Below are 25,727 nucleotides of genomic sequence, written 5' to 3' on the forward strand. Positions count from 1 at the left end.
TTGTGACAAGATCCTGAGGCCCATTGTCGTGCCATTCATCTGCCGCCATCACCTCATGTTACAGCATGATAATGCACGGCCCCAAGTTGTAAGGATCTGTACACAATTCCTGGAAGCTGAAAAGGTCCCAGTTCTTCCATGGCTAGCATACTCAACAGACATGTCACCCATTGAGTATGTTTGGGATGCTCTAGATTGACGTGTACGACAGCATGTTCCAGTTCTTGCTAATATCCAGCAGCTTCGCACAGCCATCGTGGGACAAAAGAAGTATCTGAGGCATGTTGAATGGTACTAGGATCTCCGCAGTAAACTAAAACAATGATAACTATCCAAAACAACAGTATACAAGGCATATTGACATTGGAGAGAGAGATAAAGCGAGGCATAAAGCAATCACAGGTGTTGATTGGGAGAGCTAGCTAAGACAACAACAGGTAAGACAACAACAGCTAATCAGCTAAGACAACAACAACAACAGGTAAAATGGCGATGAACGGGCAGAGAGTGTCAGTTAACTACACACAGGGCCTGAGTTCGAGGCTGGTGCCGACAGATAAACAAAATGGAGTACCGTGATGAATGAATAGTCCAGCAGGCATCAGCTATGTAGCCAAGTGATTATAGGGTCCAGTGAACAGCAATAGATGAAACAGGGAAGCCGCTAGGTAGTCATTACTATGCTAGCAAACGGGAGACACAGCTTTCAAAAAAGTTAGCAGGCCGGGGCTAGTAGAAGCGTCTTCACCGACATCCGGCAAAGGCCAGTTGAGGGCACAACGGATGGAATTACGTCGGCAGGCCAGTCGTGATGGACCGGCGGGGCTCCGTGTCGACAAAGGGTCTAGGGCAGTTGGCAAAAGAGGTATTGTAGCTGGAGTATTTCGTTTGCTAGCCAGGAGATGCGCCTGGCTTGAGGCTAACTGGTGCTAGCTTCGGGACAAGGGCTTTAGTCACTATAGCTACTCCGTAGCAGCTAGCTAGCTGCGATGATCCGATGCAAAGGTCCAGAGCTTACGGCAGGAATCCGGTGTTGTAATGGAGAAAAACAGTCCGGTATGCTCAGGATTGATATCACGCTGTGCAGACGCAGACTGGCAAGTATTATCCAGGTTAAAAGCGGCTGGTGTCTGTGCTAAAGATAAAGGCCGCTAGCCTGTTGGTGACCCCTTCCCGCTCTAATCCCGGTATTGGGATTTATTGTCAAGAGACCATGGCGGGAAATTCAAAACGGCAAGAATCTAATAATTTCAATTTCTCAAACAATCAACTATTTTTCACCATTTGAAAGATAAACATCTCCTAAATCCAACCACATTGTCCGATTTCAAAGAGGCTTTACGGCGAAAGCATAAAGTTAGGTTATGTTAGGAGAGTACATTGAAAATAGCTGTGTGTAATGTTTTGTCAATTCAAAGACAGGCGTCACCAAAAGCAGATAACCAGCTAAAATTATGCACTAACCTTTGACAATCTCCAACAGATGACACTCCTAGGACATTATGTTATACAATACATGCATTTTTTGTTCCATCAAGTTCATATTTATATCCAAAAACAGCATTTTACAGAGGCGGTGAAAATCAGATTTTTTTTTTCCTCAAATGCTTCCGGTGAATCAGCGTTACAATTTACTATTCGAAAACATTGGTAAATTATAATATTGTCATTCAAAGAATTATAGATTAACATCTCGTAAATGCTACCGCATTGCCAGATTTCAAAATAACTTTACTGGGAAATCACACTTTGCAATAAACGGGGTACTATGCTAAGAACAATAGGCTAGGATATACAGGTTAGCACCATCTAATATCAATATTACTATTGTCAATAATCCCTTACCTTTGATTATCTCCATCAGAAGGCACTTCCAGGATTCCCATGTCCACAACAAATGTGGTTTCTTTCGACAAAGTTCATAATTTATGTCCAAATAACTCCAAGTTGTTCCATGTTGTTAGCGCTTCGGTAGGCTACTCAAAAGTAGGGCGGGGGGAAAGTCACGACGAAAAGTAAAAAAAAAAATCTATTTACGTTCTTTCAAACATGTCAAACGTTGTTTAGCATCAATCTTTAGGGCCATTTTTAACGTGAAACATCAGTAATATTTCAACCCGACCTCTCCTGTGTCTTGAAAAACGTTTTTGAAAAATGTCTCGCCTCACATGAACTCACATGAACGCGCAGGTGCGCGCAATAATGAAGTGACGACATCCCAGGGACGTCAACTTCTCTTCATTCTCATCCGGTCCCTGTTCATCATAGACGCTTCAAACAACTTTATAAAGATCGTTGACATCTAGTGGAAGCCGTAGGAAGTGCGAAATGAATCCTTTGTCACTGTGTGATCTATTAGCAATGACTCGAAAATAGTACAGCCACAAAATTCTCATTTCCTGGTTGTATTTTTCTCAGGTTTTTGCCTGCCATATGAGTTTTGTTATACTTACAGACACCATTCAAACAGTTTTAGAAAATTCAGAGTGTTTTCTATCCAAATCTGTTTATGATATGCATATCCTAGCTTCTGAGTTGGTGTAGGAGGCAGTTAAAAATGGGCACATATTTTTTTCAAAATTCTCAATACTGCCCCCTAGCCCCAACAGGCTAGCAGTGGCTAACAATGACTAAATAGCTAGTAGTTAATTAGCTGGTTAGCTTCTAATGGCTAGCTTCTGATGGAGGTTCTGGCTATAAGGTCTAAAAATAGCAGATCCGTATCACATTGGGTGAGGTGGGTTGCCGGAAGGTATATTTAATTTAAAAATGGAAAAAGAGATTGAAATATATTTTAAAATATGAAAAAAATAATCATTACACGGGAGAACAACAAACAACGTCTGCACTGCTACGCCATCTTGGATACCACTGACAAAACCAACCAAATGTAAACATGTCTGCCAGCTGATTGTAGCTAACTGCTGGTGCTGTCATACTATAGATAGTACAAGTCTTTAGGAAAGAGTAGTTTTGTCCGCGACGGAGGTCATTGTTACTGTATAGAGCAAGTTTTCAAGGTGTTTGTGGTGGCTGTGTGTTGCAGTAATTCAGCCCTTTTGTGGCTCTGGGGGAGTTTTCTATACAACTTGTCGAGTGTGATCTGAACTGAAACGCAACAAAGCAAAATAACCTGTTGGGGCTAGGGGGCAGTATTGAGAATTTTGAAAGAAATATGTGCCCATTTTTAACTGCCTCCTACACCAACTCAGAAGCTAGGATATGCATATTATTAACATATTTGGATAGAAAACACTCGGAATTTTCTAAAACTGTTTGAATGGTGTCTGTAAGTATAACAGAACTCATATGGCAGTCAAAACCCTGACACAAATTCTGACAGGATGTGGATATCTGATGTGTTGAATTACTTTTAACCTCTTGACGGTCGCCTAGGATAGGGGGCACCACAGCGCATTTTGAAAAAAATGTGTGCCCTTTTTTAACGGCCTACTACTCAAACTCTGAAGCTAGGATATGCATATAATTAATACTTGTGGATAGAAAACACCCTAGAGTTTCTAAAACTGTTTGAATGGTGTCTGTGAGTATAACAGAACTCATATGGCAGTCAAAACCCCGAGACAGATCGAAACAGGAAGTGGAATTCTGAATTGCGGACTCAACTTCAGCACTTTGCCTATAAATCACACCGTGAGCTATGGTTCATTGAGCACTTCCTATTGCTTCCACTAGATGTCCCCAGTCTTTACAAAGTGATTTGAGTCTCCAACTGTGAAAACTGACAGAATGACACGCTGTGGAACGTGGTCACACGGAGAGGACCATCACCATTATGACACCGGCGCCCCTGGTTACCCTCCCCTTTTGAAACGTTTTGAAACACAATACAATCGTCCCCCTCGAATCTTATTGGAGCTCTCGTTGAAAAAGGCCCTACAGATTTATGTTATACAACGTTTGACATGTTTGAACGAACCTAAATAAGAAAGAAATGCATTTTGTTGAAAGAGTAGCCCCGCGCATGTCGGAACTTTTGGTTCAGCCTTCAAAATCCGCTAACAACAACAAGCTAATGGAACATAAAGGATGAACTTTTTCGAACGAAAATACATTTGTTGTGGACCTGGGATTCCTGGAAGTGCCTAAGGATGAAGATAATCAAAGGTAAGGGATTATTGACAATAATATACAAGACTAGATGTGATATGCGATTGTTCCAAGATGGTTAGCCTATTGCTATTGCTAGCCAATTGTTCTGAGTATCGCATCCCCTTTTATCGCAAAGTGTGATTACCCAGTAAAGTTATTTTTAAATCTGGCATTACAGGTGCTTTCAAGAGATATTCATCTATAAATCTTAGAATGACAATATTACATTTTAAAAATGTTTTCGAATAGTAATTTAGTAAATTGTAGCACTGTTTCACCGGATGCATTTGAGGGAAAATAGTTAGTCAACGTTACGTGCCGATGTAAAATGCTGTTTTTATATATAAATATGAACTTTATCGAACAAAAGAATGCATGTATTGTGTAACATGATGTCCTAGGAGTGTCATCTGATGAAGTTTGTAAAAGGTTAGTGCTGCATTTAGCTGTTTTTTGGTTATTTGTGATGCATGTGGGACGGAGGCCGCACAGGGGTTAAGTCTATGCCATTGAAACACACAGGGACGTATTAATCATTGAGCACTTCCTACGCCATCCACTAGATGTCACCAGTCTTTACAAAGTGGTTTGAGTCTTCTACTGTGAAAACTGACCGAACAAGAGACTTGGAACGTTGGTCATAAGCGGATGGCCGATACTGCTCAGGCGCACGAGTGCATGTTTGGGTACTCTCGTTCCAATACGTTTTAACCTCTTACATCTAGACGTTCCGCTAGTGGAACACCTGCTCCAATATCAAATGATAGGCGTGGCGCAAATTAAAAATTCCTCAAATATACAAAAACTTCAATTTTTCAAACATATGACTATTTCACAGCATTTTAAAGATAAGACTCTCCTTTATCTAACCACACTGTCCGATTTCAAAAAGGCTTTACAGCGAAAGCAAAACATTAGATTATGTCAGCAGAGTAGAGTACCAAGCCAGAAATAATCAGACACACATTTTTCAAGCTAGCATATAATGTCACAAAAACCCAGAAGACAGCTAAATCCAGCACTAACCTTTGATGATCTTCATCAGATGACACACCTAGGACATTATGTTATACAATACATGCATGTTTTGTTCAATCAAGTTCATATTTATATCAAAAACCAGCTTTTTACATTAGCATGTGACGTTCAGAACTAGCATACCCCCCGCAAACTTCCGGGGAATTTGCTAACAATTTACTAAATTACTCACGATAAACGTTCACAAAAAGCATAACAATTATTTTAAGAATTATAGATACATAACTCCTCTATTCACTCGATATGTCCGATTTTAAAATAGCTTTTTGGTGAAAGCACATTTTGCAATATTCTAAGTACATAGCCCAGGCATCACGGGCTAGCTATTTAGACACCCGGCAAGTTTAGCACTCACCATAATCATATTTACTATTATAAAAGTTTGATTACCTTTTGTTGTCTTCGTCAGAATGCACTCCCAGGACTGCTACTTCAATAACAAATGTTGGTTTAGTCCAAAATAATCCATCGTTATATCCGAATAGCGGCGTTTTGTTCGTGCGTCCCAGACACTATCCGAATGGTAAAGAAGGTTTGCGCGCATGGCACAATTCGTGACAAAAGAAATCTAAATATTCCATTACCGTACTTCGAAGCATGTCAACCGCTGTTTAAAATCCTTTTTTATGCCATTTTTCTCGTAAAAAAGCGATAATATTCCGCCCGGGAATGTCCATTTAGCTAAACAGAGGAATGAAAACAAACCTTTCGGTCGACGCGGGCACGAGCCTGAGTCTCACAGTACTGTAACCAGCCACTACCCAAACGCGCTACTTTGTTTCAGCCAGAGCCTGCAAAGCCACGATTCCGCTTTTTGCCGCCTTCTGAGAACCTATGGCAGCCGTAGGAAGTGTCACGGGACAGCTAAGATCCTCACTCTTCAATAAACAGAGACAAGAAGAACGACACCTTGTCAGACAGGCCACTTCCTGCATGAAATGTTCTCAGGTTTTTGCCTGCCATATGAGTTCTGTTATACTCACAGACACCATTCAAACAGTTTTAGAAACTTTAGGGTGTTTTCTATCCAAAGCCAATAATTATATGCATATTCTAGTTACTGGGCAGGAGTAGTAACCAGATTAAATCGGGTACGTTTTTTATCCAGCCGTGAAAATACTGCCCCCTAGCCATAACAGGTTAAAAGAGAATGCAATCGTCCGCCTTGAATATTATTGAAGTTCTGATTGAAAAAGGACCTAATGATTTATGCTATACAACGTTTGACATGTTTGAACGAACGTAAATATTTTTTTCTTACCTTTTTGATGAAGACAAGTCCAGCGGGCGTCGTTCATGTTTTTGAGTAGCCTACAGGACGCGCTAACAACACGGAGATTTTTGGACATAAATGATGAGCTTTTTCGAACAAAACTACATTTGTTATGGACCTGAGTTTCCTGGAAGTGTCTTCTGATGAAGATAATCAAAGGTAAGGGATTATTTACATAGTATTTTTGATTTTAGATGACTCCAAGATGGCGCCTAGTCTGTATCGCAAAGCCTATTTTTCTGGGCACAGTACTCAGATTATTGCAAAGTGTGATTTCCCAGTAAAGTTATTTTTAAATCTGGCAATGCGGTTGCGTTCACGAGATGTTAATCTATAATTCTTTGAATGACAATATAATATTTTACCAATGTTTTCGAATAGTAATTATTTAATTTGTTGTGCTGATTGACTGGCGGTATTGGAGGGAAAATATTTCCTCAACATCAACGCCATAGTAAAACGCTGTTTTTGGATATAAATATGAACTTGATAGAACAAAAAATGCATGTATTGTCTAACTTCTCTAGGGCCAGTGGGACGATTTCGTCCCACCTACGTAACAGCCAGTGGAATCCCGTGGCGCGTTATTCAAATACCTTAGAAATGCTATTAATTCAATTTCTCAAACATATGACTATTTTACACCATTTTAAAGACAAGACTCTCGTTAACCTGTTGGGGATAGGGGGCAGTATTTACACGGCCGGATAAAAAACGTACCCGATTTAATCTGGTTACTACTCCTGCCCAGTAACTAGAATATGCATATAATTATTGGCTTTGGATAGAAAACACTCTAAAGTTTCTAAAACACTATCCGAAGTGTAAAGAAGGGTGACGTGCACGACGCGTTTCGTGACAAAAAAAATCTAAATATTCCATTACCGTACTTCGAAGCATGTCAACCGCTGTTTAAAATCAATTTTTATGCCATTTTTCTCGTAAAAAAGCGATAATATTCCGACCGGGAATCTGTGTTTTAGTACAAAGAGAGAGAAAATAAAAACATGGGATCCCCTCGTGCACGCGCCTGAGTCTCATAGTACTCTGACCGGCCACTATCCAAACGCGCTAATGTTTTTCAGCCAGGGGCTGCCTCGACATCATTCAGCTTTTTCCCGGGTTCTGAGAGCCTATGGGAGCCGTAGGAAGTGTCACGTTACAGCAAAGATCCTCAGTTTTCAATAAAAAGAGTCAAGAAGCTAAAGGAATGGTCAGAGAGGGCACTTCCTGTACAGAATCTTCTCAGGTTTTTACTGCCATATGAGTTCTGTTATACTCACAGACACCATTCAAACAGTTTTAGAAACGTTAGGGTGTTTTCTATCCAAAGCCAATAATTATATGCATATTCTAGTTTCTGGGCAGTAGTAATAACCAGATTAAATCGGGTACATTTTTTATTCGGCCGTGTAAATACTGCCCCCTAGCCCTAACAGGCTAACATAATGTCCTAGGAGTGTCATCTGATGAAGATTGTCAAAGGTTAGTGCATAATTTTAGCTGGTTTTCTGCTTTTGGTGACGCCTGTCTTTGCATTGACAAAACATTACACACAGCTATTTTCAATGTACTGTCCTAACATAATCTAACTTTATGCTTTCGCCGTAAAGCCTTTTTGAAATCGGACAACGTGGTTAGATTAAGGAGATGTTTATCTTTCAAGATAGTTGTATGTTTGAGAAATTTGAATTATGACATTTAATTGTTTTCAAATTTGGAGCCCTTGATATTTCACCTGCTGTTGATAGGGTGTACCAGGGGTGTCCCACTAGCCCATAGAGGATAAGTGAGCTAGATTTTGTTTGTGTACTGCCGTATGTCGATAACATAGCTAAGTTTGTCACTGGTATGGGCTAGTAAATATCGTAAACCAAAGATAGATGGCAAGCTAAAACCGGGGAGAGGGGGAGGAGAGAATTCACCTTCTGTTTCATCTGCTGCATGCTTGCTAATGTTCACTCAAATAAGTATTTCCACATGTAATTGATGAAATGAGATTGTTATTCTGTAAAGTTTGTAATTGTGTCAATAGGTTGTGAATATTGTATAAAAATACTCCCAGCTGTTGTTCATACTAAAGGTAAAGTGCCACTTACAGCTTTACATGTACAGTAGGCTATATGCAATTTGTTCCTCCACCATGTACAGTAGGCTACAGGCAATATTGTGCTTCACAGTGTGAGTCAGAGAATTGCGATCTTTGGTTTTGGGGTGCTTCCGTCAGTCTTCGTGGATTTTATATGCAGGGAGCATAAATTGTACAACTATAAACTAACAAAGAATCGTTCAAGGTAAAATATGTATGAAAATATTTTTAAATAAGATCAATTACTTGTATTAAGCCCTTCTTAGGTTAAAACAAGCAAAATTATCTGCCAATGAGATGGTTTTCTATTTTGTTCATGTGCAACACCCCGGCTGAGAAAGTGTTACCAGTAGTTTTTCTAGCATTTATGATGATTATGTCATAAATGTTGAAGCCGTGTTGAATGGACCAAACTGCAGGCGGAATGTGGATACTCATCTTTTAATGTAAAGAATAATAAATTAAAGCAAAGTATACACAGGAAAACAATAAACACGAAACTCATGACAGGCTAACAGGCTTACTACAAACAAAAAGACTAGCAGTGTTAGCACAACCACCCACAAACCCAAGTGACAAACATACTCCTAAATATATGACTCTGTCGTGTCTTTGGCTATGCCGGATTAAGTGATATGACATGCTAACCTATAAAATCCTTTCTCTGTAATTAATATTACCTGATTAAGCTAATCATGTAAATGTAATTAACTAGAAAGTCGGGGCACCACGGAAGAACGTTTATAGAGCCGTTATCTTCCGAATAAACTCTTAAAATACTTAGTAATATTTTACATCGATAGCAGTCAATATTAACCCTTATCTTATTTTCAGTCTCATAATGAAAGTTGTAAATTCTTGGCTATCTTCACGAACCCTGGCTAACAAGTTGAATCAGCAATACAAAAGTGGGTTTAATTATTTATTTACTAAATACCTAAACTAATCACACAGAATTACAAATACACCAAATACAAATGATGTCATACATGATGGCTGGTTACACAAAGGAAAGGGGGTTGGGCTTGAATGAAAGAGCGGGAAGACTTAGGAACAAAGAAACAGCAGCTATGTTATCGTAAATACATTATCTTATGCATTCTAAATTACCGCCCATTTGGAAAAGGAAAATGCAATAAATATTTACTCTGAGCTGCGCTTCGGTAGATTGGTCATAGATGCTGGCCGGGTTGGCCAACAGATCTTCCTGTCCTCGGAAGAATGTCTCTGGTGGTAAATTGGATACGTGGTGGTATCTTCGTCTGGTTGTTAGACTGGATCCGTCGTCCGTCCTTTCCTAGCCCACGTCTACAGCGGCCGCTGCTAACTCAACGGCTAGGAAGTATCACTTCTGTAGTGAATAAGCTCAAAGTTCATACCATTCGCCACCAAAGCTCACGCCGAGGTTGGCTTAGTTCTGTACTTGACATGTGTGTCCTTCTAACGTAGAGGCTGCAGACCTCACGTACTGGAACATGTGGTTATCTTTTCGTCAAAGGCTTATATAGTGGAGAGGGGGAAGGATGTGTTTCATCGTTTATAACCCCTGTCTCTTCACAGGGGTGGGCCACTGATCAAGCAGGGCACTTTCCTTATGAAAACCCAATTCTCTCATTTGGAAGCTAAAATTACATTTAATCTCCTAACAAACAATTTCAATATCAAACATTTCAATTGCATAACAATTCCATGTGACTCTGATAACTAGAGGGTGTATACTTTCCCAGGTACAGTTTATGTCATCCTGTCATCAGTCATAATGTCTCAGATGACAACCGAACTGACATCCATACTCATTACGTTCCAAAGCATATTTCCAACTGGTTTTATTACCAAAATATGGTTCCTTTCCCCATTTGTTTGATGTTCCCAGACTCTCTATATTTAACAGGACAGCAGTCCTTCAGGACAGCAGTCCTTCAGTAGGGTCAGAAAGAGAGGGGAAGGGAGAAAGTTATTTATGGGGGGGTCATAAACCTTACCCACAGGCCAACGTCATGACAACTCCCAATCAGGAACAATGATTACCAGCTGTCCCTGATCGGGAGCCACACAGACCCACATAGAAATACAACACCCAGAACACACATACACAGACATACTCTGCCACGTCCTGACCAAAACTACACAACAACACCCTCTGCTGGTCAGGACGTGACAGATTAGCTAGGTATTTTGTCACATGAAAGCAGCCAGATGTAGCCTCTATCTATTAGGCTTGCTAGGTAGCCAGCATTTGCTTAGGTTATCTAAACCTAGTAGTCTATCTAATCAGCTAGCTAGAAATGTACCCATCAAAATCATCATTATTCTGTGACTTGCTCATAAAATGCAATGCAGAAATAGCTACCAGATTATTAAGCATCTAGCTTGGTAGTCTATTGGCCAATGCCATATTGTCATGTTCCTAAGTAAACATTTGGGCCATGTAACCTATATAGTCGATACATTGACAAGTACAGTGGCTTTAGCACAATAAAAAATATTGGCCTAAAGGAAATACTGTATATTTTGGTGACCAACCAGGTTGTTGGTGTCACGTCCTGACCAGTAAAAGGGGTTATTTGTTATTGTAGTTTGGTCAGGGCGTGGCAGGGGGTGTTTGTTTTGTGTGTTTCGGGGTTTTTGATTTATGTTCTATATTTTCTATTTCTATTTTTATTCTAGTTTTCTATTTCTATGTTGTGTTTTTCAATGACCTCCAATTTGAGGCAGCTGGTTGTCGTTGTCTCTAATTGGAGGCCATATTTAAGTGTGTTCATTTTTCACTTGTGTTTGTGGGTGGTTGTTCCTAGTATAGTCTGTGCACCTTACTGGACTGTTTTCGTCGTTTGTTTTGTTTAAGTGTTCTTCTCTTTAATAAAGTAAAAAAGATGATCAATATACCCACTGCATTTTGGTCCACTCCTTACGACGCCCGTGACAGTTGGAGGGAAAAATGTACAGGAAGTGTAGCGTGATTTTGTTTCCTTCAGCCAATCAGATTGGTCTTTAAGTTTAGACCTGCCTATAATATAGTCAAAATTAGAATTTCATGGGCAGAGGACAAGTGCATGAGAAGTGTAAGATCTACATACAAGCCAAGATGATCAGAGTCAAGGTTATTGTGTACTTCTCAGTTTGATGAGTAAGTGAAATTTCAACCTTGATTTACTAATGTAGTACAAATATTTAGTATAGAATACTAATTAGTGGGCATCATTCTGTGTTTGGAGAAAAAAATTGACATAATTGGTTAGTAATTACTTAGTTTTACCTCGAAAATCACTATTATTAAATGCATAGTACAGTGTAGTGCAATATGAATACCACAATTTAAGTATTTTCAATTAAATTGTTTATTTTTCTGAATTCTTATAGATGAGTCTCAATGCAACAATGTTCAGTGGCAAGTTCAAGTAAGGGAGGTTTACATTGGTGACTCTGACACTTTACTGTGTTTTCTCTGAGAGAATATACAATATGTTCTGGATCAAGCAAATTATTGGGCAAATTCCTCAAGTTGGTGCAAGCATGCAGAAATTTGAGTTTAAGCCTATATTGTACAAGGAATTTAACAATTCAAATCTCATTGTGGAGAAGGCTGAAGCTAACGGGATATATCATTTTACAATCCCAAAGATGGAACCAACATTGTGTCTATAGGACATACTATGAAGTCAACTTTATCAATGGGACTTTTTAAGTATTAAAAGGTAATGAGAAGATATGAACACCCTTTATTTTTTGTTCAGGGTTCTTACATCTTCATATCGTTCTATGTGTCTGTATGGTTTCATACATTCATGTGCATTTTAGAAAGTGCTGTTTCAGATTGATTTATATGAAACCATAAATGTACCATTTAGGTAAGAATCACCAGATGTCTGATTACAAGACTGTTGTAGAGCGGCCAATGTCTGACCCATTCCACCCAGGAGACTCTGTGACTCTACAGTGTACAGTACTCTCTGAGACCTGTACAGGAGAACACAGTGTGTACTGGTTCAGAGCCGGATCAGGAGAATCCCATCCAGGATTAATTTACACCCCTGGGAACAGGAGTGATGAGTGTGAGAAGAGCTTTGAGTGTCCCTCTTCTACAAAGAGCTGTGTCTACAGCCTGTCCAAGAACAACCTTAGTCTCTCTGATGCTGGGACTTACTACTGTGCTGTGGCCACGTGGGGGCAGATCCTGTTTGGCAATGGAACAAACCTGAATATTGGTAGGTAGTATATATATATATATATATATATATATATATATTATTATTATTACTATTATTATTATTATTATTATTATTATTATAAAATCTAAAACATTCTTAACAACTGAAGCCATGATTAAAGGTTGAGTAGCATCAGTTCTTGTGGTTGTACACTTAAAAAAAATCCGTATAACTATATTTTGCATAAGTATGAATGCCAAAACTTGTTTTACATTTTTAGAAAAAGCAACAGATCCTGTAATCATTGCTCTGGGAGTGACCTCAGCATTCTGTCTGATAGCGATCCTTATCCTCATCTGCACCAGACATACTAGAGCAGTTTGTGAACATTGTAAATGTGAGTTGTTTAACGTTGCAAATTGTTGAGGAGTATCTAAAATTGTTTAATTTCATCATTTTTTGCTTTGTTTTTATCCATGGAAACAGTGGGTGCTTCTCAGCATATCAGACATGACATCTCAACTAGAGAATCAAGCAGCCAGGTAAACACAGCAATGTTGTCCAATCAATATTGTCCAGAAATGTAGGATCGCATTACATATCCTGTTAAGGTTTAAAATTGTATAAAAGTTTGATTAAAATTTGATTATTCACAGGATCAAGATGCATATATTTTGAACTATGCTGCATTGCATTACTCTGAGAGGAAAACTAAAAGAGGAAGAAAGAAGAGAGAGACACCACAGGAGAGTGTGTACTCTGATGTTAGGTACTCAGACTGGGAGTGAACTTTGTTTCAGATACAGCATCGACTAAATTATCTCAGTCAAGCGTCTCCATTTAGACAAAATGTAGGGTGTTCAGACTGGGACTGAGTTACAGTGCAAGAATACATTTTTCAATTGCTACTATATACTGTAATATTCAAGACAAACAAGCAACACTCTTTTTGTATAATAGGGCAACCCAGAACTAAATCTAATTTCTAGACTACTGTGAGTAGAGGAACCAGGACATTTGAGCATCTTGCCCATGTTCTGTTAAAATCTCCACCCGGCACAGCCAGAAGAGGGCTGGCCACCCCTCATAGCCTGGTTCCTCTCTAGGTTTCTTCCTAGGTTTTGGCCTTTCTAGGGAGTTTTTCCTAGCCACTGTGCTTCTACACCTGTATTACTTGCTGTTTGGGGTTTTAGGCTGGGTTTCTGTACAGCACTTTGAGTTATCAGCTGATGTAAGAAGGGCTATATAAATACATTTCATTTGATTTGATTTGACACCTATTTTTTTATCCTGTATTTTATTGTTCATGTTTTCACGTAATTCAAGTATTAATCCAAATTGTGTTAAATGAACCTTTTCAAATAAATGTAATTCAAATGTACTATATATGCTGCTCAAAAAATAAAGGGAACACTTAACCTGTTAGGGCTAGGGGGCAGTATTGACACGGCCGGATAAAAAACGTACCCGATTTAATCTGGTTACTACTCCTGCCCAGTAACTAGAATATGCATATAATTATTGGCTTTGGATAGAAAACACCCTAAAGTTTCTAAAACTGTTTGAATGGTGTCTGTGAGTATAACAGAACTCATATGGCAGGCAAAAACCTGAAGATTCTGAACAGGAAGTGGCCTGTCTGACAAGTTGTTGTTCATCTTGGCTCTTTTTATTGAAGACTGAGGATCTTTGCTGTAACGTGACACTTCCTACGGCTCCCATAGGCTCTCAGAGCCCGGGAAAAAGCTGAATGATATCGAGGCAGCCTCTGGCTGAAACACATTATCGCGTTTGGCAAGTGGCCGATCAGAGGACAATGGGCTTAGGCGCATGCACGAGTCGACCCCGTGCTTTATTTTCTTTCCTCTTTTTACCTAAACGCAGATTCCCAGTCGGAATATTATCGCTTTTTTACGAGAAAAATGGCATAAAAATAGATTTTAAACAGCGCTTGACATGCTTCGAAGTACGGTAATGGAATATTTCGAATTTTTTTGTCACTAAATGCGCCATGCTCGTCACCCTTATTTACCCTTTCGGATAGTGTCTTGAACGCACGAACAAAACGCCGCTATTTGGATATAACAATGGATTATTTGGGACCAAACCAACATTTGTTATTGAAGTAGAAGTCCTGGGAGTGCATTCTGACGAAGAACAGCAAAGGTAATAACATTTTTCTTATAGTAAATCTGACTTTGGTGAGTGCTAAACTTGCTGGGTGTCTAAATTGCTAGCCCTGTGATGCCGGGCTATCTACTGAGAATATTGCAAAATGTGCTTTCACCGAAAAGCTATTTTAAAATCGGACATATCGAGTGCATAGAGGAGTTCTGTATCTATAATTCTTAAAATAATTGTTATGTTTTTTGTGAACGTTTATCGTGAGTTACTTGCTAGTTACTGGGCAGGAGTAGTAACCAGATTAAATCGGGTACGTTTTTTATCCAGCCGTGAAAATACTGCCCCCTAGCCATAACAGGTTAACTTGATTGAACAAAACATCCATGTATTGTATAACATAATGTCCTAGGGTTGTCATCTGATGAAGATCATCAAAGGTTAGTGCTGCATTTAGCTGTGGTTTGGGTTTATGTGACATTATATGCTAGCTTGAAAAATGGGTGTCTGATTATTTCTGGCTGGGTACTCTGCTGACATAATCTAATGTTTTGCTTTCGTTGTAAAGCCTTTTTGAAATCGGACAGTGTGGTTAGATAAAGGAGAGTCTTGTCTTTAAAATGCTGTAAAATAGTCATATGTTTGAAAAATTGAAGTTTTTGTATTTTTGAGGAATTTGTAATTCGCACCACGCCTATCATTGGATATTGGAGCAGGTGTTCCGCTAGCGGAACGTCTAGATGTAAGAGGTTAACGAGAGTCTTGTCTTTAAAATGGTGTAAAATAGTCATATGTTTGAAAAATTGAAGTTTTTGCATTTTTGAGGTATTTCAATATCGCGCCACGGGATTACACTGGCTGTTGAGTAGGTGGGACGCAAACGTGGTTAGATAAAGGAGAGTCTTGTCTTTAAAATGGTGTAAAATAGACATATGTTTGAAAAATTTATGTTTTGGGTTTTTTGAGGTGTTTGTAATTCGCGCCACGCTCTATTATTGGATATTGGCGAGGCGTTCCGCTAGCGGAACATCTAGATGTAAGAGGTTAATCTAACCACATTTTCCGATTTCAAAAAGGCTTTACAGCGAAAGCAAAACATTAGATTATGTTAGGAGAGTACATAGACACAAATAACCACATAGCCATTTTCCAAGCAAGCATATATGTCCCATAAACCCAAACCACAGCTAAATGCAGCACTAACCTTTGATGATCTTCATCAGATGACACTCCTAGGACATTATGTTATACAATACATGCATTTTCTGTTCAATCAAGTTCATATTTATATCAAAAAACAGCTTTTTACATTACCATGTGATGTTCAGAACTAGCATACCCACCGAAAACTTTCGGTGAATTTACTAAATTACTCATGATAAACGTTGACAAAATACAGAAATTATTTAAAGAATTATAGATACAGAACTCCTTTATGCAAACGCTATGTCTGATTTTAACATAGCTTTTCGGCGAAACCACATTTTGAAATATTCTGAGTACATAGCTCGGCCATCACGGCTGGCTATTTTGACATCCGCCAACTTCGGGGTCACCTAAACTCAGAATTACTATTAGAAATATTGGATTACCTTTTCTGTTCTTCGTCAGAATGCACTTCCCAGGACTTCTACTTCAACAACAAATGTTGTTTTGGTTCCAAATAATCCATAGTTATATCCATATACCTCTGTTTTGTTCGTGCGTTCAGGTCACTATCCGAAGGTATATCCAATTTCGTGACAAAAAAATTCAAAATATTCCATTACCGTACTTAGACGCATGTCAAACGCTGTTTAAAATCATTTTTCTCGCAAAATAGCGATAATATTCCAACCGGGCAACGTTGTGTTCATTCAAAGGCTGAAAGAAAAAATTGGAAAAGTCTCGTGACCTCGCATCTCCAGTCTCACTGTCCCCAGGCTGACCACTCACAAACAGAGCTGCTGTACTTTGCCCAGAGACAGCAGACACCACATTCCACTTTCTGCCGGCTTTAGAGAGCCAATAGAAGCCTTAGAACGTGTCACGTTACAGCACAGATGCTGTAATGTTGATAGAGATGCAACAGAAAGACAACAAATTGTCAGACAGGGCACTTGCTGTATGGAATCTTCTCAGGTTTTGGCCTGCCATATGAGTTCTGTTTTACTCACAGACACCATTCAAACAGTTTTAGAAACTTTAGAGTGTTTTCTATCCACATCTACTAATTATATGCATATTCTAGTTTCTGCGCAGGAGTAGTAACCAGATTAAATCGGGTATGTTTTTTATCCGGCCGTGAAAATACTGCCCCCTATCCCAAAGAAGTTAACCTTAGATGAAACACAACTGGTATTAACCTTAGATGAAACACAACTGGTATTAACCCAATATGTATTTAAAGAGGTCCAAAGAAGGGAATATATTCATATATTTGTCAAAACATAACATGTTTCCATATTTATTTGTACATTTCTAAATCATAAAAAAAAACTACTAGGTCAAAACACTAAAGCCCTGCCTTTATTTCACAGAGTCTCAACCCCGAACTAGCCTCAACTCAATCACCTCCCCTCAGTGTAGGGGAACGGAAAAGAGATGCAGTATACAATACAGAATCCATACTGATAGTTAGTCACAAACAGAGTGAGAGAGTCTTGACTCACCCCTTAATGAGGATAGCAAAGTGTTAATGCTGTCATAGACTTTAGCTTCGCCCATCAAGGAGAGGTACCTCATAATCCAAACTAGTTTAGCAAAAAATAGACTAGTCAGTCATCTGCCGTACAGAGAGATTATTCTCAGGTTTCATCTCAACATAATTGCTTAATTTGCATGTGCATTAAACATTTGAACAGCTAAAACATAAAATGGTTTGTTGAACTCAGTAGAACAAGTAGTATTAGTCCCAACATGATGGAGTGGGTGTTTGTTACTAGCTATTGTTAATCTCTTCTGCTGTACTTCAGATATGCCTAGTACTTATCTGGTAATGCACACAGGTAGCCTACAATATTGAGTCAAATACAATTCAAAACTGAAAAAGTTGTTTAGAGTTCATAACTGAGGCCACAAAGACAACATCATATGCAGTGTTTCCACAGGAGGCCGCTGAAGGGAGGATGGCTAATAACAAAGGCTGGAATGGAGTAAACGGAATGCCATCAAACACATGAAAACCTTGAACCATGTGTTTGATGTATTTGATACCATTCCACTTATTCTGCTCCAGCCATTGCCACGAGCCCGTCCTCCCCAATTAAGTTGCCACCAACCTCCTGTGGTACTGTATGCCCTGTGTATAACTAGGTGGTACCATATGCCCTGTATATACATTAACTAGGTGGTACTGTATGCCCTGCATATAACTAGGTGGTACCGTATGCCCTGTATATATGTAACAGGGTTGGTTATGTTTCCACTTGCCTCTAAAGAAAGGTGTATTTAATGTTCAAGCATTCTTATTGGTTGGTTCAACTCTGATGACAATAAGGTGTGTTGTGATTGCCCTGCTTGCAGATAAGGGGAGATCGCGAACGTCAGGTCTTCCCAGTATGAAAATGTGATGCAAGGGGTAGGTCACGTTCTGAATACTGTTTCCTATTTAACAACAGCAACAGTGGCCTAGCCAGTCTCCAGACCTTAATCCCATAGAAAATCTGTGGAGGGAGCTGAAGGTTCGAGTTGCCAAACGTCAGCCTCGAGACCTTAATGACTTGGAGAAGATATGCAAAGAGGAGTGGGACAAAATCCCTCCTGAGATGTGTGCAAACCTGGTGGCCAACGTCTGACCTCTGTGATTGCCAACAAGGGTTTTGCCACCAAGTACTAAGTCATGTTTTGCAGAGGGGTCAAATACTTATTTCCCTTATTAAAATGCAAATCATTTAATACAATTTTTGACTTGCTTTTTTCTGGATTTTTGTTGTTGTTATTCTGTCTCTCACTGTTCAAATAAACCTACCATTAAAATTCTAGACTGATAATTTCTTTGTCAGTGGGCAAACGTAAAAAAACAGCAGGGGATCAAATACTTTTTTCCCTCACTGTAGGTTACTCCATTGGTGAAAATATTGCCTCTTGTTTGGAATCAAAGGCTATGGGAGATGGGGTGGGACAGAAGGTTGATTATGTTGGTGGTACCAAGGCTGGGGCCAGCTCTAGTCTAAATGTAGTGGTGAAAAATGATGTCAGGGAACCAGTGTGTTTAAGGGGGGATGGTTCAGAGAAATGCACAGTGCATGAGTGGGAGGAGACCATGTTAGTGTACATGCAGAAGAAGGGCTATGGTGGGCAGGAGAGGTCAGATGAAGTTTTGGGTAAGCTGTCAGGGCGGGCACGTGACGTGGTAAGAGTAAGCCTACGCAGTAACCCAGTTGACTTAAGCCAGGGCCCTAGACCGGTTTTTGACATTCTGAAGCATCACTTTTGTGACACAATCAACTCTGACATGCCCCTAGCTGATGTTTATTCTACGTTGCCAATGGAAGGGGAGACTCCATTTGATTACTGGATCAGACTGAACAGGGCCATAGAGGTGGTAGAGGACTGTTTGAAGAGGCAGAACAAGGAGCTAGACAATCCATCACGTGTTCTCACTGTCATGTTCATCAAGCACTGTCCGAACCCAGAGCTGTCATTGATATTCATGTGCAAACCATTGCATGAGTGGACTTCTGCGGAGGTCCATGGCAGGCTGGAGGAGTACCAGAAGAAGTGCAAGGCTCCACGTCCCTTGCGGCCGGCCCCACTGGTCACCACACTGACGCAGGAAGTAAGTAGGCCAGTGTCGGCTGTTGCAAACTGCCCGGACCCCTTGCAGCAGCCCACAAATGGCTCATCCGAGCCATTGGATCGTGTGATGGACCTGCTTGAACGGGTCTTGGAGCAGAGGCCACAGCAACCTCTAGGCGGCTATGATAACCATTTCCAAAGAAGGGCCCGGAGAAGGGAGAACCCGTCTTTGCAATGCAAAGTGTGTGGGGATGCGAATCACAGCACAATGGATCATTGTTATTCTAACCACCTATGCTTCCTCTGTTATCCTCTTGGGGCTAGGGGGCAGTATTGAGAATTTTGAAAAAAATATGTGCCCATTTTTAACTGCCTCCTACACCAACTCAGAAGCTAGAATATGCATATTATTGTTCAGGTTTGGATAGAAAACACTCTGAATTTTCTAAAACTGTTTGAATGGTGTCTGTAAGTATAACAGAACTCATATGGCAGTCAAAACCCTGAGACAAATTCTGACAGGAAGTGGATACCTGATGTGTTGAATTACCTTTAAGCCTATGCCATTGAAACACACAGGGGCTTATTAATTGTTGAGCACTTCCTATGGCTTCCAATAGATGTCACCAGTCTTTAGAAAGTGTTTTGAGTCTTATACTGTGAGAACTGAACGAACAAGAGCCTTGGAACGGTGGTGGCCGATTAGACTCTGGCGGGCGAGTTCATGTTGGGTACTCTCGTTCCAAAACATTTTAACCTGTTGGGTCTAGGGGGCAGCATTTGCACGTCTGGATAAAAAAAATGTACCCGATTTAATCTGGTTACTAATCCTACCCAGTAACTAGAATATGCATATACTTATTATATATGGATAGAAAACACTCTAAAGTTTCCAAAACTGTTTGAATGGTGTCTGTGAGTATAACAGAACTCATTTGGCAGGCAAAACCCTGAGACATTTTCTGACAGGAAGTGGATACCTGATGTGTTGTATTGACTTTAAAGCTATCCCATTGAAAGACACAGGGGTTTAGGAATATTTTGGCACTTCCTATTGCTTCCACTAGATGTCACCAGCCTTTACAAAGTGTTTTGAGTCTTCTGGAGGGAGATCTGACCGAACAAGAGCCATGGAACGGTGATGTCCCATTAGACACCTGGCGCGCTACTTCATGTTGGGTACCCTCGTTCCAATACGTTATAAAAGGCTATGCATTCGTCCACCTTGAATATTATTCATGTTCTGGTTAAAAAAGGCCCTAATGATTTATGCTATACAACGTTTGACATGTTTGAACGAACGGAAATATATTTTTTCCCCTCGTTCATGACGAGAAGTCCGGCTGGCTTACATCATGTGCTAACGAGACGGAGATTTTTGGACATAAATGATGAGCTTTTTTGAACAAAACTACATTCGTTATGGACCTGTGATACCTGGAAGTGACATCTGATGAAGAGAATCAAAGGTAATGGATTATTTACATAGTATTTTCGATTTTAGATCTCCCCAACATGACGTCTAGTCTGTATCGCAACGCGTATTTTTCTGGGCACAGTGCTCAGATTATTGCAAAGTGTGATTTCCCAGTAAGGTTATTTTTAAATCTGGCAAGTTGATTGCGTTCAAAAGATGTAAATCTATAATTCTTTAAATGACAATATAATATTTTAACAATGTTTTCTAATTTTAATTATTTAATTTCTGACGCTGACTTGACTGCCGGTTATTGGAGGGAAACGATTTCCTCAACATCAATGCCATAGTAAAACGCTGTTTTTGTATATAAATATGAACTTGATAGAACTAAAAATGCATGCATTGTCTAACATAATGTCCTAGGAGTGTCATCTGATGGAGATTGTAAAAGGTTAGTGTATCATTTTAGCTGGTTTTATGGTTTTGGTGACCCTGTCTTTGACTTGACAAAACATTACACACAACTCTTGTAAATGTACTGTCCTAACATACTCTAAATTTATGCTTTCGCCGTAAAACCTTTTTGAAATCGTAAAACGTGGTTAGATTAAGGAGATGTTTATCTTTCAAATGGTGTAACATAGTTGTATTTTTGAAAAATTTGAATTTTGACATTTATTTGGATTCAAATTTGCCGCTCTTGAAATGCACCTGCTGTTGATGGAGTGCACCACAGGTGGCACGCTAGCGTCCCACCTAGCCCCAAGAGGTTAAAAGAGGATGCAAACGTCCGCCTTGAATATTATTCATGTTCTGGTTAAAAAAGGCACTAATGATTTATGCTATACAACGTTTGACATGTTTGAACGAACGGAAATATTTTTTTTCCCCTCGTTCATGACGAGAAGTCCGGCTGGCATAGATCATGTGCTAACAACACGGAGCTTTTTGGACATAAATTATGAGCTTTTTGGAACAAAACTACATTTGTTATGGACCTGGGATTCATGGAAGTGACATCTGATGAAGAGAATCAAAGGTAATGGATTATTTACATAGTATTTTCGATTTTAGATCTCTCCAACATGGCGGTTAGTCTGTATCGCAAAGCGTATTTTTCTGGGCGCAGTGCTCAGATTATTGCAAAGTGTGATTTCCCAGTAAGGTTAATTTTAAATCTGGCAATCCGGTTGCGTTCAAGAGATGTAAATCTATAATTCTTTGAATGACAATATAATATTTTACCAATGTTTTCGAATAGTAATTATTTAATTTGTTGTGCTGCTTGACTGGCGGTTATTGGAGGGAAACGATTTCCTCAACATCAACGCCATAGTAAAACGCTATTTTTGGATATAAATATGAACTTGATAGAACAAAAAATGCATGCATTGTCTAACATAATGTCCTAGGAGTGTCATCTGATGGAGATTGTCAAAGGTTAGTGCATCATTTTAGCTGGTTTTCTGCTTTTGGTGACGCCTGTCTTTGAATTGACAAAACATTACACACAGCTATTGTCAATGTACTCCTAACATAATCTAACTTTATGCTTTTGCCGTAAAGCCTTTTTGAAATCGGACAACGTGGTTAGATTAAGGAGATGTTTATCTTTCAAAGGGTGTAAGATAGTTGTATGTTTGAGAAATTTGAATTATGACATTTAATTGTTTTCAAATTTGGCGCTCTTGATTTTTCACCTGTTGTTGATTGGGTGTACCAGGGGTGGGACGCTTGCGTCCCACATAGCCCATAGAGGTTAAGCAGCTGGGCACACATGTCAAGCATGTCCTCGCACTTCATCGGTAACTCCCGTCGCTCCATCAGAACATACCTCGGAGGAAACACAGTCGGAGCCCTCTGAAAAAGAGACCCCAGATGTGCTGGAAGATGGGCCACTGGCGAGGGACCCTCAGAACTCACCACATTCTGAGGGTGCCACTGGTGGCACAAGCATGTCAGAGCTAACCTTTGGAGAAGAAATGTCCGAACCCTCTGAGGAAGAAAGGCATTCTGAAGATGCTGCTGGTGGCACAAGTTCCAGCAACAGTCACAGAACCCTTGACCTTGACTACCCACCGACTGTGGACAGTGACCCACCAATGGTGGTTGTAGTTGAACAGGTTAAATGTAATGATAACTCTGTTAGGACTGTGGGGGTCAGGGGCTGGTCGGGTTAGGAAACGCCCAGTGAGACTCATAGAGACTATGTAGACACAGAGGGTTTTTCATACAGAATTCATTAGAATACCTGTGTGGGTGTAGGATTAGAATCCAAATCTGTAGCCCATTTAAAAAAAAAAAATGTTTACTTTCAAGAGACCCTATGGAGGTAATGGGTCAGAGGTCAAGTAGGCCAAGGTTTTTCTGTCTGAGGTTCTTATTGTCACTGAGTGTACTGGACATCTAAGAGGCATGTTTTCCTACGGGGTCTGTGAATTCCCCTATTTCTCTTTAGAGAGTAGTCTTTGCACTGGAATATTTGGTGACATATGTATTGCAAGGTATTGCATACCTCATTTTGTTTCGTTATAGTATGCAAGTGTAATTCAGCAGGGGAGAATGTAGCAGGGTTGGTTATGTTTCCACTTGCCTCTAAAGAAAGCTGTATTTAATGTTCAAGCATTCTTATTGGTTGGTTCAACTCTGATGACAATAAGGCGTGTTGTGATTGGCCCCGCTTGCAGATAGGGGGAGATCGCGAACGTCAGGTCTTCCCAGTATGAAAATGTGATGCAAGGGGTAGGTCACGTTCTGAATACTGTTTCCTATTTAACAACAGCAACAGAAATAAATGATGCTCAACTGGGACCACTGGCTGATGTGATTTATTTGGACAAAACACAATGCAAGGAGAGTACGATTTATATCTGTTACATATACATTAACTAGGTGTTTCAATACATGCTGACTAGTCAAAGTTTCTATGAGGATTATGGCAACATCACCACTACACTACAACAATTGAAAGGTTTGATTTGATGTTGATACTGTATGTACCACCCTTGAAATAGTAAATACTGACTAGTGTGTTAAACTGATTATCCTATTTAGCATGTCATGTCAGTACCTTCAGTGACTCCACTGTAGCACCACTAGCTTCAGTTTACCATATAAAGACGATGTTAATTTATAGAGGTAAAGGGCTGCTGTTTGTTTGTGACCAGTTTCGTGTGTGACGATAAGCACCCTGTAATTTTCCACTTGGTTTTGACCGAGCGAGAGAGCAAGACCCACACAGGATGACTGACCTGCAGTTGAGGTCGTACTTAAAAGAACAGGCAGACACGTGCATTGACAAGACAAACCCTCCACTCTGAGCCTGCAGAAGGACTTACCACTTCAAAGCAAAGGTGTGAACTCCACGGCAAAGCCAGTCAAGGTGTGAAAATGAAACGTGTTCAGCTCAAAATAGAACCATGTTGAAAAATTAACCAATTCTATAAAATTATTCTACATCAAGCCACCCCCCTTAGTAAATAAATTAGCCTTAATAACTAAGCCTTAAATAACTTAGGCTTAGTTGAACCAAGTCCCTAACACTTGGTCACCTTATGACATTATCAGAAATGTGAAAAAGTGTGGCTAGTTATTCAAATGTTTACAGCTATCCTTTCATTAAAGATCTTTAGGTTCTTTAACCTCTTGGGGCTAGGGGGGACGCTAGCGTGCCACCCGTGGTGCACTCCATCAACAGCAGGTGCATTTCAAGAGCGGCAAATTTGAATCCAAATAAATGTCAAAATTCAAATTTTTCAAAAATACAACTATGTTACACCATTTGAAAGATAAACATCTCCTTAATCTAACCACGTTTTACGATTTCAAAAAGGTTTTACGGCGAAAGCATAAATTTAGAGTATGTTAGGACAGTACATTTACAAGAGTTGTGTGTAATGTTTTGTCAAGTCAAAGACAGGGTCACCAAAACCATAAAACCAGCTAAAATGATGCACTAACCTTTTACAATCTCCATCAGATGACACTCCTAGGACATTATGTTAGACAATGCATGCATTTTTAGTTCTATCAAGTTCATATTTATATACAAAAACAGCGTTTTACTATGGCATTGATGTTGAGGAAATCGTTTCCCTCCAATAACCGGCAGTCAAGTCAGCGTCAGAAATTAAATAATTAAAATTAGAAAACATTGGTAAAATATTATATTGTCATTTAAAGAATTATAGATTTACATCTCTTGAACGCAATCAACTTGCCAGATTTAAAAATAACCTTACTGGGAAATCACACTTTGCAATAATCTGAGCACTGCGCCCAGAAAAATACGCGTTGCGATACAGACTAGACGTCATGTTGGGGAGATCTAAAATCGAAAATACTATGTAAATAATCCATTACCTTTGATTCTCTTCATCAGATGTCACTTCCAGGTATCACAGGTCCATAACGAATGTAGTTTTGTTCAAAAAAGCTCATCATTTATGTCCAAAAATCTCCGTCTCGTTAGCACATGATGTAAGCCAGCCGGACTTCTCGTCATGAACGAGGGGAAAAAATATATTTCCGTTCGTTCAAACATGTCAAACGTTGTATAGCATAAATCATTAGGGCCTTTTTTAACCAGAACATGAATAATATTCAAGGTGGACGAATGCATACTCTTTTATAACGTATTGGAACGAGGGTACCCAACATGAACTAGCGCGCCAGGTGTCTAATGGGACATCACCGTTCCATGGCTCTTGTTCGGTCAGATCTCCCTCCAGAAGACTCAAAACACTTTGTAAAGGCTGGTGACATCTAGTGGAAGCAATAGGAAGTGCCAAAATATTCCTAAACCCC

General features: G+C 39.6%; 1 protein-coding gene across 1 annotated transcript in view; it reads left to right on the plus strand.

Annotated features, from left to right (window-relative positions):
• LOC106604429 (uncharacterized) overlaps positions 1-14,029 on the plus strand; it is a 60,712-nt gene extending 46,683 nt beyond the window's left edge. The window contains exons 2-5 of the mRNA XM_045719402.2: positions 12,391-12,718; positions 12,942-13,058; positions 13,148-13,203; positions 13,318-14,029. Of these exons, the coding sequence (XP_045575358.2) occupies positions 12,391-12,718; positions 12,942-13,058; positions 13,148-13,203; positions 13,318-13,449 (633 nt within the window). The 3' untranslated portion in view covers positions 13,450-14,029. The remainder of the gene's footprint in view (positions 1-12,390; positions 12,719-12,941; positions 13,059-13,147; positions 13,204-13,317) is intronic.
• The last annotated feature ends 11,698 nt before the right edge of the window (positions 14,030-25,727 follow it).

The sequence above is a fragment of the Salmo salar genome, chromosome 05, assembly GCF_965601325.2.
Source record: "Salmo salar chromosome 05, fSalSal1, whole genome shotgun sequence".
Lineage (NCBI taxonomy): Eukaryota > Metazoa > Chordata > Actinopteri > Salmoniformes > Salmonidae > Salmo > Salmo salar.